This window comes from Rhineura floridana, chromosome 2, assembly GCF_030035675.1.
Source record: "Rhineura floridana isolate rRhiFlo1 chromosome 2, rRhiFlo1.hap2, whole genome shotgun sequence".
Taxonomy (NCBI): Eukaryota; Metazoa; Chordata; class Lepidosauria; order Squamata; family Rhineuridae; genus Rhineura; species Rhineura floridana.
Genome location: NC_084481.1, coordinates 190,444,326 through 190,458,416, shown reverse-complemented (window position 1 = coordinate 190,458,416; position 14,091 = coordinate 190,444,326). Strand labels below are relative to the sequence as shown.

The 14,091-nt window shown below is 40.8% G+C and overlaps 2 protein-coding genes across 5 annotated transcripts in view; one reads left to right on the top strand and one right to left on the bottom strand.

Annotated features, from left to right (window-relative positions):
• The window catches only part of ABCD4 (ATP binding cassette subfamily D member 4), a 29,586-nt gene extending 24,263 nt beyond the window's left edge, over positions 1-5,323 (top strand). For 3 of the 4 annotated variants that reach the window (XM_061611726.1, XM_061611728.1, XM_061611727.1), the window contains 5 exons: positions 1,854-1,903; positions 2,224-2,276; positions 2,366-2,442; positions 3,925-4,040; positions 4,197-5,323. In XM_061611726.1, coding sequence (XP_061467710.1) covers positions 1,854-1,903; positions 2,224-2,276; positions 2,366-2,442; positions 3,925-4,040; positions 4,197-4,265 — 365 coding nt within the window. In that variant the 3' untranslated portion in view covers positions 4,266-5,323. Of the gene's footprint in view, positions 1-424; positions 728-1,853; positions 1,904-2,223; positions 2,277-2,365; positions 2,443-3,924; positions 4,041-4,196 lie in introns of those variants that run through there. The other variant, XM_061611729.1, reaches the window with a different exon arrangement.
• LOC133377514 (acetyl-coenzyme A synthetase 2-like, mitochondrial) overlaps positions 1,321-14,091 on the bottom strand; it is a 29,800-nt gene continuing 17,029 nt past the window's right edge. The window contains exons 7-14 of the mRNA XM_061611725.1: positions 12,413-12,550; positions 11,654-11,746; positions 11,283-11,395; positions 10,978-11,104; positions 10,672-10,799; positions 10,065-10,128; positions 6,936-7,057; positions 1,321-6,080 (exon numbers count right to left, since the gene is read on the bottom strand). Of these exons, the coding sequence (XP_061467709.1) occupies positions 5,904-6,080; positions 6,936-7,057; positions 10,065-10,128; positions 10,672-10,799; positions 10,978-11,104; positions 11,283-11,395; positions 11,654-11,746; positions 12,413-12,550 (962 nt within the window). The 3' untranslated portion in view covers positions 1,321-5,903. The remainder of the gene's footprint in view (positions 6,081-6,935; positions 7,058-10,064; positions 10,129-10,671; positions 10,800-10,977; positions 11,105-11,282; positions 11,396-11,653; positions 11,747-12,412; positions 12,551-14,091) is intronic.

Below are 14,091 nucleotides of genomic sequence, written 5' to 3'. Positions count from 1 at the left end.
TGTTGCAGAATCAAGTGACAAATCTGTATATGTGAACCAGCCCTGGAAATGATCAAAATGGTGCCACTGTTGTGCACTGTTGTCTGGGCTGCCTAAAAGTTATCCTGGTGTTTGTCAGTGAATATGAAGTTTTAAAGCCAACTGGAACAGACTTGGGAACCCATAGTCTGATGTGTCATCAAAATAAAACAATGCTTGATTAAGAGATGTCTCTGCTCTGCTTCCAGATAGTCTGGAAGATCATCTTGATATAAACCAAACTCATTAATGGTAAATAAAAGCTTGCAGTTACTTTGTACGTTGTTAAGCCTTTTGCTTTCCTGTCTCAATGATTACTAACTCACAAGGCTATATTAAGCTGTTCCTTCAACGTGAGCATATCAGGTTTCTTTAATTTCTTCCATTGCCTGTTTTTCATATTTAGGATTACCAATTCAAAGGGCTGATGTTGATGCAACACCACCAAACATTTAACCATGTTCTGAAGATGGCTTCAGATCCCAGGTTAAACAGGGATGCTATTAAGCCAAATGTAGACTGGATGGCCAACTATCAGGGATGCTGTAGTAGTAAATTTCCTCCATTGGCAAGAGATTGGACTAGATGACCTATTGAGATCTCTTCTCCCTCTATGATTCTATGTTGCTGCCAATGTTAACAGTAAATAATAATATATACCCAGAGCTTTTTGTAAATTATATTATGGGGTTTTTAATGATACTGTTTTTAAAATATTTAAAAATATTTAGCAGTTTATCAATGCTTTTTAAATCAAAATAAATAATAAAATATTGTGCATTTTTGTATTTGGATTTTTCTTAATATAAATCATCTCAAACTGCATATTGTATATTTATGTATTTGGATTATTTTGATTTTCTTTATTGTAAACTGCTTTGAGATCTGTGGATGGTAAGCAGTCTATAAATGGACTCAATAATAATAATAAACAATATTTAAATGCTGTGAAACCTGATGGCAGGAACTGACATGTCAGAACAGAGGAGATCAGGAGAGCAAATTTGTGTTCCTATAGCCTGGTCACAGTTGGTAACATCACGTCTGCACCAGCCTAAATAGCAAAGATTTTAGCACACTAAGAGCCATTCATAAGGCATATCTCTGTATAGGAAGCAGTGATCTCTCCTTCCCGTTCCCTGATTCTCCTGTCCTATAGAAAGAATAGGAGTGACCAGCCCATTCAGTTCTGAGCGCTATTCCTAAATAGTAAATTATTTCCAGATGAGATAGGCTTCTAGAGTAAGCTCAGAAGATATCCACATGAGCTGAAGGTCCATCTGTTAACTGAGTTTTCCCCCGTTGGTGTTGCTAATTAGATTTATTAGTCTCTTGCTTACCCAAAGGTCTCCAAGAGACTTACAGCTCTGTTAAAAACAAAAACCAATATATCATATCATATTATATAATAACACAATAACCACAGGACAATAGCCACAGGAAGCTTTGGCAGCACACTAATAACACAACATCATCTTAGTCTATCAAGTGCCTGGGAAAAAGGGTACGTCTTTACTTGGCTCTGAAAAGATGTCAGAGAAGGCGCCAGGCAGACCTTGGTGGGGGGTGTATTCCACAGATGGAACTGAAAATACAACAGTTGTTATGTGTATTATGTGGCAATACATCCTGTTGATAATAGTAGGATGGGCTTCCATGTGATGCATTTAGGTGTGAGCTGTTAGCTTTTCAGATCTTCTAAAAATGATTTAAGCAAGCAAAACCAAATCCAGAGAGGTCCCTGTCCTTTGCTGAGTTATCTTCAGAGCTACCTTTCCCTATGCAAGGGAGGCCCCACTGTTCTGTTGTCATGAACGTAATTTCTTGAACAATAGGGTCTGCAGATGATGAACGGATTCTGAGGTTCCTGGACTTGACTGGGCTGGTAAGTTGCTGAGAGACTAAATGACATGGTGGGTTGCTTCTCATCCCCATTTTGGGAAGAAAGTGGCTGTAAAAGCTCAGCATCTTCTACCATCTTCTACCATCAAGATATGTGGTGTGAGCTCCATGAATTCAGAGATGGATGATGTAGCTCTGCTATTTTGCATTCCAAGGGCTGGTCAATGATATTTTGGAGTTGACCACTAGATGAGAATGGCTGGGCTGGATTAAGACAGAAGATGTCTTTATGATTGTGTCCACCATAGCAGACTGTTGACTGTGGCTGGAATAAGTTCTGGTTTTCTTCTCTGTTTGGTGCAGTCTGATTTGCTAGAAAGGACAGGCGGTTTGGACCAGCCAGTGGACTGGAACTGGTAAGATTGCATACTGTTACTGTGCAGCAGGGCTCATGTTGAGTGGTGCGGGTAGATCCTGAACAAATTGTTCTTTGCTTTTGCTGCAGGTATGATATTTTGTCTCCAGGTGAGATGCAAAGGCTGTCCTTTGCCCGACTCTTGTATCTACAGCCCCAGTATGCAGGTGAGGAAGGGAATTTACGGTGGGGAGGAACAGAGCTAAAGATCCTGCTTATGAGTGAACAATTATGTGTGAGGAATCTCTAATGCAAAAGGCGATTTTGTAGCAACAGTGGCTGTGATTGAATCAGCTTTTTACTGGTTTTGGAGAGGCTGGGCAGTCAAAAGGGCCTCTGGTTGTGATTGGCTTAGGTGCCCTGATCCTAAAGATTATTAGTTGGCATTGGCCAGGTTGTACTCCTTAAGAGTGTGTGCTTGGTGCTGATTTAGCCACTACATTTCAGTGGAAGAGGAGAGCAAGGCAGGCAGAATCTTCTAGACAAAGAGGAATAGACCCAACAGAGCATACAGGTCAAGGGAAAAGATGGTGTCTAGGAAAGAAGAATTCTTTCTTTCTTGGTCCAGAACGATGAAGAGAAGTTGACAAGGACGCGGGGGGGGATTTGAAAAGTAGACTGGGAAAGAAAATGGGCAGAAAGCTGAATTGTACTATGGCTGGAAGGTGAAGAAGTCTGAAATTCACATGCTGATTTGAAATAACCAGCTAAATTGCATGTTGCAGGCCATCCAAGGTCTTCTATCTAAGTTGAGGAAATGTTCAGCATGTATTGCCTCTTATCTGGAATGCTATCCCACTGACTAAATTTTCCAGAGAAGCACCAGGAGATGTCATTGCTTATTACTACAGCTCTGTGATATCTGTAACACTTTAAAATGTTGTGTCTTTATTGTTGGATTGCTTTCAGAGTTCCATAATTATGAGGCCTCCTGGTTTGCTTTTTATTTTGACAGTAGGTAATCGCTAAAAACTAGTCTTATGAAATGAGGTTAGAATTGAGATGAAAACAGATTTGTTGTTGGTTAACAGGTAGCAGTTATTGCTCAGTCTTATTTACCTGAGTTGAACTGTGATAGAAAGAGATCAAAACTGGATTAGTTTTTCAGTGTACTGTCAATCCCATATGGGGGGACTGAATATTTGAGTAATTGAAAATGTTGGTGTCCTATTATTTATTTATTTATTTTATATCCCACTCTTCCTCCCAGTAGGAGTAAGGAATGTATTGTATAATTTTGAAATTAAAAACAAAACAAAACTCAGTATACAATTAAAGGTGAACCTAAAAAAACACTCTTATGAATTGGAATGCTGTGTACAAAATGGTGTCACAAAGGTCATTGGATACCTATTGGCTAGTTCCTGTGATCTCACTGATGACAAGCAGCACAATTTCTAATCTACTTATCCCAAACTACCTTTTTCTGAGCTTTGTAACTAGCTTATGTTGTCTTGCTGGTTTAGAGGCTCAAAACTCCCAACTATACCAATCCTGTGTAAAGTGGCCTTTTGTAACAGAAACAACAACTAGTGAACAGCAGCTACCAACTGCCTATTTGTCAGGCTTTACTCAAGAGGAGAAGACTGTAAGTCGTGGATAGTCTTGAATGGAACCACATTGAGGGGATTCCTGTCTTTTGCTTGCAGTGCTAGATGAAGCTACCAGCGCCCTGACAGAGGATGCAGAGAATGAGCTGTACAGCATCTGTGCACAGCTGGAGATGACTCTGGTCAGTGTGGGACATCGCAGCAGCCTGGAAAAGGTAGGAAGGTAGAAACTTCATTTGTTCAAGTCAGATTGCAGGGGAAGAGAGGCTCCTTTGCACTAGAGTGCTTCTTCATAGGTGGGTGGGGTGTGTGAATGGGAAAGTCCCTCTTAAAACCATAACAATCAGTTTGTACTTACTCCTTCATTTCAGTTTCACAGTTGGATCTTGAACCTGTGTGAAGAAGGGAAGTGGGAGCTAAGGAGAATCAAGAAAGACTGAGCCACTCCTTGACCTATCATGGACATGCACAAAAAGAATGCAATTAAAGCTTTGGCTGGGTTACATACCAAAGTGCCTTGAAATCAACACGCCTTACAGGAAGCCTCCGATTGAAAGATTTTGGAATTCAAAACCAGCAGGTGCCAATAAGGCTTCTGTGACCAAAAGGCCTCCAGCTTGTTTTGAAAGAGCTGGGGATTTCTTCTTTTTTCTCTTTTTTCCCTTTTTATATAAATGGCTTCCAGTACGTTGACTACTGTATTTCCTACTAACTAATTCTCCCAGAGGGAGGGCAGGGGACTCTGCTGCTTCCCTCCTTGCATCTTGTTTAAGTGAAAACAACATTGAAGCAATGCAGCAGGGACCTTGCTGGAGTTGTGCTGGGCTGTCCTCGCTAGGTCAGCGAGTGGAGCAGGGTCCATCTCACCTGAGCCTGAGAAGGCTGTATTTGTTTCAGTATGGGAGCTTTGGCTTGGTTGCCTCAGCCAGGAGCCTCCATGAGAAGAGAACTTGGTTGTCAACAAGTGCAAAAATACATACTTGCGTTGTTTAGGAAGTTTACCAGAAATGTAGCTTTTTCACAGATTCTCCTTTAGAAGAGGAATCTATTTTAGATCAAATGAGCTTTTATTAAGAAGCCTGAAAGTGGTGGAGATCTCAGCCCTTCATGCCATAGCAATGCACTTCCGATACATGTTTAGTTTCCTTGAAGGGGCAGAAATGCAACTGGTAGGACTCACAGAAGACAAGAAATCAGCAAGGCTGCAGTACATGGCACACGTGCAGAAGCAGACTTCCATACCTACAGCAGGTACCAAGCCACGCTGAAGTGACTGGATGTGTCCCTTTGAGACAGATGGGGATGTGCATACCTGTCAAAAACTACAAATTGTGCATGACCAGTGCTATGGGATATAGCTATCTAGCGGAGAATCTATAGGCTAATGCCAATTTGCAAGGGAAACATTCTTGGGGTTTATTTGGATTTTTTAAAAAGAATATTTCTAGTCCTTATTCTGTTAGAATAATAAAGTGAAAGAGTGGTTGTGAAAAGGAAAGCTTGAAATGCGTGTGTGTCCTATATTTAGAAGTTTGGAATCTGGAAAGAGTCACTGTAAGGTCCCAGATCTGTACATCCTATTATTCTATGTAGTTTTCTGCATTCGTACATTCTTTGTTAACTACCTGCCCATAGCCTCAAGTCATAAAAACTGAAGATTACACACACAGACCTGAATTTGGAGTAAAGCAGACAAAGTCTTGCAAATCTGTTTCAATGTGGAGGTTGTTTTTTTTTTTTTTTTTAACTTGGAGTTTCGTCATTGCAGACTTGGGCTGCAAAAAGGTAAACTCCTAACTTTCTGCTACAATATATAAGCCTTGGAACACATACACAGTCAGCTGGGAGTGGTTCGGGGGGAGGGGGAGGGAAAGAGCCTTGGTATCCAGTATTAATCAACATAATCTTTCCCCCTCTTGGAAAAAAATGCTTTTGATGGTTGCTTTGGAGGTTTTTTATTCACAGTGAATAAACTCCCTCTTCTGCTAGAGACTGCAGGTGTGGAAGTGCTGCTGCTTGCACAAAACTTTTGAATGATGCTGCCTTGCGGGGGGGGGGGTTAGGGGAGAATATTTGAGCTACCGGCCCTGTTCTTCTTGCAGAAGTTTCTTGTGTCCTGCAACAATCTCTTTCACTGCCTCATGATCATCTAGAGTTGTTAGATCCCCGAGCTCATCCACTTTATTTTCAACAATCTTCTTCAAAACCCGCCTCATAATCTTCCCTGAGCGAGTCTTAGGCAGACGCCGAGCTACCTAAACCAGAAAATAAAAGGAAGGGATTAGAGCAGGACTAGGACATTGCAATCATTAACTAGAGAGAGATGCACTTGAAATCATGTATGATTCTCTCTCACACACACACATGCGCACGCACGCACATACATATATACATACCTACCTGGAACTCTGCAGTAAAGTATTCCTAAGGGAAATCCCTCAAGCCTCATCTTGTTCATGGCCTTTAGGGATCCCACCTTTAGAGGGGGATTTGGCCAGCTCACAAAAGACCAGTATGCAGCAATTGGGACTGTAGCAAATTAGGCCTTTAGGAGCTAGCATGTTATGTACAGAACAAGCCAGTGTAGTGCAGTGCCAGACTAAGACTGGGAAGCTCCAGATTCAAATTCCCACTCAGCCATGAACCATACTTGGCCAGTCATTCTCTCTTGAGCCTAAACTACCATACAGGGTTGTTGTGAAAAAAGGAGGGAGGGAAATAACTGCATGCCACCCTGGGTGGTATATAAATGCAATTATATGTAGTAAAACTGATTCAACACATTTTCATATGGATGTGCTCTGATACCTTCAAAATGTCTTGGATGTATTTCAGATTAAGAGATGCTTACTAAAGGCATTATTGCAGCCTATTAAATCTTTGTTTTTACTGCGACATTGTACCATTTTGAGCAAATTGTCAATGAGAGTGGAAGGACTTGAATACTTTGGTCCATTTTTTAATTATTAAAAATATTGCACTGGTTATACAGCTGGTTTATATGCTTTTTACCTTATAGTCTGCCCTCAGCCAGACTGTAAGCATCCAGAGATGTGCAGAACAAAGTGATGAAAATGTGCAGAATGGGAAAACAGCTTGCAGGTTGTTACCTGAATATATTCTGGGGCTGCATATTTTGCAATTTCTTTTGAGACGAGTCCTTGAAGCTCAGAGGCCAGGTTCTCCTGGGAGAGATTAGAGCCCTTCTTCAGCACGATGAATGCGTAGGCGCCTGTGAAAAGAGAAGCCAGAGGGAGGGTGCACAATCAGCAAGGGTAGAGATTGCATGCCAAAGCAGAGTCTGCTATTTACACTTCAGTCACAACCCTCTGTCATCTTGTGGTGTCAGTAAAATGGACACTAGGAGTCCCTTCTGATACTGCTTTTTTGTGGCATAGCACCTGCTGCAGAGCAGCTCCTGCCCATGGAGCCGAGGTAATGTCATAAGTGCCAGACTCCAGGGGACAGCCCCTGCTCCCATTCCCACAAGCACCTCAGTTTCCAGGAGGAGAAGTTTCAGTGCACATTCTCTCCACGTGGCCTGGAGCTTCCGACATTACTTTCATGCCAAGGCAAGAACCAGCATGCTGAGAGGATGTTTCAGGCTGCGATCTTATGTGCCTTTTACTGGACTTTATGACATTTTATTGCTGACCCTGTCTCCTGCTTATTAGTTTTATGAGTTTTTAAACTTTGTAATATTATAAGCCTCCCTGAGTAGCACATTTGTACCATAAGAGTGGTACACCGCCCTGAGAGCTTTCTGCTATAGGGCGGTCTAGAAATGTAATTAAATAAATAAATAAATAAATAAATAAATATAATTGTCTTATTTTTTTACTTATTATCTCAGTAGAAATTTCTTTGTGTGTAAAAATGTTTCGGCTTGTGCTACAAGCTCAATGCCAGCCTTATAGCCTTTGTATAATAGGCCTCTGCTGACTTACAGGTGCATTCTTTCCCTCTGTTCTCTCCATCTTCCCCTAGCCTACAGTATGTCTCTTCAACAACTGGCCTCTTGTCGCTTCTCCCTGCCATTGCTTGAAAAAGTTAATCTAAAGGAGCGCCTCCAGCATCATCAGCTATGCCGCCCAACAAGATCAGCCTCAAAAGACCTTCACCTTCCATGATGAGTTTCTGCCAGGCCTTGAAGACCTGGCTCTTCAGGCAGGCTTTTGGGGTTGGCTAGATTTTATCTTCATTGTTTTTAGATTTTTAATGTCTAGGTATTGTATGCCTATTTTGTACGTCACCCAGAGTGGCTGGACAGCCAGCCAGATGGGCGACAAATAAGTAAGTAAGTAAGTAAGTAAGTAAGTAAGATATAAACGGGCATTCACTCCAGCTGCCACTAGAAGTTACTGTGTGTATGCTATGAGTGAGATCCTTCCATAAGAACATAAGAAGAGCCTGCTGGATCAGGCCAGTGGCCCATCTAGTCCAGCATCCTGTTCTCACAGTGGCCAACCAGGTGCCTGGGGGAAGCCCGCAAGCAGGACCCGAGTGCAAGAACACTCTCCCCTCCTGAGGCTTCCGGCAACTGGTTTTCAGAAGCATGCTGCCTCTGACTAGGGTGGCAGAGCACAGCCATCATGGCTAGTAGCCATTGATAGCCCTGTCCTCCATGAATTTGTCTAATCTTTTAAAGCCATCCAAGCTGGTGGCCATTACTGCGTCTTGTGGGAGCAAATTCCATAGTTTAACTATGCGCTGAGTAAAGAAGTACTTCCTTTTGTCTGTCCTGAATCTTCCAACATTCAGCTTCTTTGAATGTCCACGAGTTCTAGTATTATGAGAGAGGGAGAAAAACTTTTCTCTATCCACTTTCTCAATGCCATGCATAATTTTATACACTTCTATCATGTCTCCTCTGACCCGCCTTTTCTCTAAACTAAAAAGCCCCAAATGCTGCAACCTTTCCTCATAAGGGAGTCGCTCCATCCCCTTGATCTCTGGTTGCCCTCTTCTGACCCTTTTCCGACTCTATAATATCCTTTTTGAGATGAGGCGACCAGAACTGTACACAGTATTCCAAATGCGGCCGCACCATAGATTTATATCGGCTGTTTTATTTTCAATACCTTTCCTAATTATCGCTAGCATGGAATTTGCCTTTTTCACAGCTGGATTGACATTTTCATCGTGCTGTCCACTACAACCCCGAGGTCTCTCTCCTGGTCAGTCACCGCCAGTTCAGACCCCATGAGCATATATGTGAAATTCAGATTTTTTGTTCCAATATGCATAATTTTACACTTGTTTATATTGAATTGCATTTGCCATTTTTCCGCCCATTCACTCAGTTTGGAGAGGTCTTTTTGGAGCTCTTCGCAATCCCTTTTTGTTTTAACAACCCTGAACAATTTAGTGTCATCGGCAAACTTTGCCACTTCAGTCCTCACTCCTAATTCTAGATCATTATGAACAAGTTGAAAGGTACAGGTCCCAATACCGATCCTTGAGGGACTCCACTTTCTACAGCCCTCCATTGGGAGAACTGTCCATTTATTCCTACTCTCTGCTTTCTGCTTCTTAACCAATTCCTTATCCATAAGAGGACCTCTCCTCTTATTCCATGACTGCTAAGCTTTCTCAGAAGTCTTTGGTGAGGTACCTTGTAAAAAGCTTTTTGAAAGTCAAAGTACACTATGTCCACTGGATCACCTCTATCTATATGCTTGTTGATACTCAAAGAATTCTAATAGGTTACTGAGACAGGACTTTCCCTTGCAGAAGCCATGCTGGTTCTGCTTCAGCAAGGCTTGTTCTTCTATGTGCTTAGTTAATTTAGCTTTAATAATACTTTCTACCAGTTTTCCAGGGACAGAAGTTAAGCTAACTGCCTGTAATTTCCAGGATCCCCCCTGGATCCCTTTTTGAATATTGGCATTACATTTGCCACTTTCCAGTCCTCAGGCACGGAGGAGGACCTGATTGACAAGTTACATATTTTAGTTAGGAGATCAGCAATTTCACATTTGAGTTCTTTGAGAACTCTCGGGTGGATGCCATCTGGGCCCGGCGATTTGTCAGTTTTCATATTGTCTATTAAGCCTAGAACTTCCTCTCTCATTACCACTATTTGTCTCAGTTCCTCAGAATTCCCCTTTTCCTTTTTAACATTCCAGATAAAACAGTAGACGTGCAAGGAAAAAATCTCACTGGAGAACCCTTCCATGTACTGCAATTTCCAGAGCCTGCTCAAGGGTTTGCAGCAACAAGTACAATCAATCACTTACCTTCTCCTTTGAGCTCATGAGGATATCCAATCACAGCTGACTCTGCCACTGCCCCATGCTTATTCTGGAAGACAGACAGGTCTATGGTAAGATTTATTTCAGGGATCCTGACAGGCTGGCACGAACTTGCAGCTCCCTAAGCTGCAAGGCTCTGATAGGTCCAGTCCTTCCTTTCACTATCACTGTCGATACAGATTAATCCAGTAGTGGAATAGGACCAAACTCTCTCTGTGTGTTTATACTATAAGTAGGGTAAGTTTCCACATTGATTCCTGCTTCCAGATCAAGAAAAACTGAATTCTGTAAGTAGAAACCACAAATTCTGCAATGTGGATCCTTCTGGTTATCAAATTTGTTTTGCCTTCTCAATTACCCATTCCCTGCCCTTGCTTGCAATCAGCATTAAAGGAGCACTGAAGCAGTAAAAGAACTGAAAAGCCATTATACAGCTTGGAGCATCAACCCAGCTGCAGCTAGAGTCAGCTGCCAGAGCATAACATTTGCCCATTTTCTTAGGCTATTTCTAGAATACTACAGCAAATTCTATGGCAACTTCTGTTTCTCTGAGACTGGCAAAACTCCTTATATATCTGCCCCAATTTCTTACCACAACATCTTCTATCTCAGCCGTGCCCAGTCTGTGCCCACTAATGTTGATGACATCATCTAGGCGTCCTGTCAACTGGTAATATCCTTTACTTGTCCGATATACTCCATCCCCAGTGAAAAAATACCCTAAGATGATCAAAACAGAACAAAACTTTTGCTTCTAATGTGTTAAAAGTAATAGTATTTAAACTGCTTTGGAGAATCCTAGGGTTCCTCCATGGGAGGATGTGCTTCACTGAAAGACAGCTTGTGCTGTCTTTTAACCCATGGCAATAACTATGTACTGTTCCCCACAAAATTGTACCTGGGTAAGGCATCAGGTAGGTCTCCACGAACCTCTGGTGGTCATTGTAAATTGTCCTTGCCATGCCTGGCCAGGCCTGAGAAATGCAAAGAGCTCCAGAGACATCATTCTGTGTTAAGACATGTCCCTAGAGGAAAAATAGTTACTGTACAATGGGTTACAGTGGAAGGTAACTTGCACTCTAGTCCTGTGTGTATTTATTAAGACATTCAGGTAGGGCTTACTTCTAAGTAAGTGTACATAGGACTGTAACCTTTGGCACATAAAGATTACAATCGGTAGGTAGGTAGGTAGATAAAAATTACTTTGTCATCCAAAAGGGAAGGTCTGATGCCAAAGAATGGTCTCATGGCCATGGCTGGAAGGATCTCATCTCCTGGGTTTGAAGGACGAGGAGCAATACAGATGCCTCCTGTTTCTAAATAAAACAGCAATACCCTTGAAATCTGGACAATGAGAAAGCCAACAAGATCTCCCATTCTTTGTATGAAAAAGGGAAATATACTTTTCCTGTATTCATGTGTCAATAAAGGCCTGAGCCTCTGGTCTTCATAGATGGAACAAAAAGGCGGAGTTCCATATTGTATGGACAGAGCCATGCATGCAAATAGCTGAAAACGTGTGGGCTCCATTCAGACCCAACCTAAAAAGTCATGCAAAATTATAGTCTTCCTACCAGTTTGCCACCATGTGTCAACTACTGGGCATTGTCCGTTTCCAACTACTTTGAAGTACCACTCCCAGGCTTCTCTGTTGATAGGTTCTCCCACTGCAAGAAGAAAAAAAGCAAGCAGCTTGAAAGAAACCGACAAGCTTTAGACCACACAAAGTCTTGCCCACAGGAATAAATTAAATCTCTTCTCTGCCAGCCCATTTTCAGTCCCCTGTATATTCTCTATGAAGCTGTAGTAATGTATAAATATCTCTGGCTCTTCCTGATGCTTCAGTTCTACATTCCACACAGTGGTGCTGTTAGGTAATTTTAGGCTCTAGACTTGATGGTCTTACTGGGGTGAGGGGCTTTTTAGATGATGATGTGTATTACTGCACTTCAAAGTGTGATATGCCAGCCCTGATAGGTTTGGGGGCCCTCCAGTTCATTAACTAAAGCCTGCAATTGACCACAATGCTTACACATAGCTTGTTAAATATCTTACCTCTTTATATATATGTATGTATGTATATACATGGAATGTCTGGGGTGAAGGGGGTAATTAGGGGTTCTTTTGAGTAAGATTATTTGCATTTATTATTGAAAATGCACAAATAAAACTATTAAAAAAACAACTCTGCCTTGGGCCGCTGGCCTGGCCTGATGGTACCACTGATTCCACCATCCCACCTCCTGAAAAATATTCGTCCAAATTTGTAGATTCTGTGATACTTGTATAGGTTTGCCATTAATAAAGTTACAAAGTCCTAGTTCAACAGCTACCTGATCCAAGGATTTTGAGGGAAGATCTGTCATATTTCTTGACCCAGTCATCCCCGTATCTAAGCAGCAGGCGAATAGCTGTAGGGGCTCCATAGAACTGATTGATCTTTAACCTCTCCACAGTTTCCCAGTAACGTCCTGAATTAAGAAACAAATCCAATTACCTTAGGAAGTAGTCATTTTCATCCCAATGTTTGAATTAGCCATGAGCTGTTATATTTTTCAGCCATGTCAAGCCCAATGGTGTGAATCTGAATAATTCTAAATGGTTCAGTTGGCTCTGCCTTGACTTGACAAACCTTCCTTTATCACCAACTTTGCTTGTTTCTTTTCCATTTGGAAAGGACAGCCAGCATCTTCCTTTTTTTTTTTTTTTTTACAATAATTTTTATTCAAATTTTCATAAAACATACAAAACAAAATCATAAAACATTCAAAGACAAAAAACAAAACAAAACAAAAATGATTAAACAAAAAAATAAAATGTTGACTTCCCATTTGTCGCAAATCAAATCAGTTATAGGTCTACAATATATAACAATCCTGTCTCTTAAATTATATTATAAAATCACTTTCCTCCAGTAGTTATCTTAATTAATCATCAAATCTCATAAACATTACTTTATTCTTTCCACAAAAAGTCAAAGAGAGGTTTCAATTCTTTAAGAAATATATCTATCAATTTTTCTCCAAATAAACATGTCGATTAATCCATCTCGTTAATAATAATAATAATCTTATTGTCATAACCATAGCCCAAATAAACATATCGATTAATCCATCTCATCAAAATCTGTTAGGTCCAATAATTTCAATAGCCATTATTCCATTATCCCTATTAATTCCATCTTCCATCTTCAATAGTCCTGTTAAGTCCAGTAATTTCAGTGTCCAATCTTCCATTATCAGTATTCCATAATAATCTTGCTGTCATAGCCATAGTCATATAATAAGAGTCTGATGGGAATTTCCTCTATCCCAAATATTTTCTTGCCATCAATTCTGAATAAGTTGCTGAAATATTGTTGTAAAGTCATATCTGTGTTCTTCTTTTTTACAAAATGCACAGGCTCATCTCTTGAGAGTTTTTCCATTGTCACATGGCTGCAGTTAATTCCATAGATTTTCTCTATATCAAGCTCCATCACGTCATTCCAGTCCAGAAGATTATCCAAGCCATTGATAACTTTATCTCTAATATCTTCATTAATTTCTTCAGAGATAACGTTAAATTCCAAACAGTAGATTTTATTTCTAATATCCATAAACTCCAGATCTTTTTCCAATTCCACATTTGTTCCAATCTCCAGGGCTTGTATCTTCCCTTTATTTTTTCTTTTCTCATCTCTGATCTCATTCTCCTGTCTCACAGGATCCCCTATTTCTTTAAGCTCCTGCGTCATTTTGCTCAGTTCAATTTTCAGCTCCTTACTGCCCTGTCGCAGGGTTTGTTTCGTTATCTCAATCTCATCCATTATTTTCTGAAACATAATTACTTCCAGATTCTCAGCCACTCTCTTGATTGCCATTTTTAAAACCACGAAAACAAAACAAAACAAAAATAAAGAAGAACCACTTCTTATTTCAGCAACAATTGGGTTAATATTCCAGGCTTGATGACATCACAGTATAAACAGAGCAGCCTGCCTTATCTCTCTATGTTCAAGAATACAAAACAA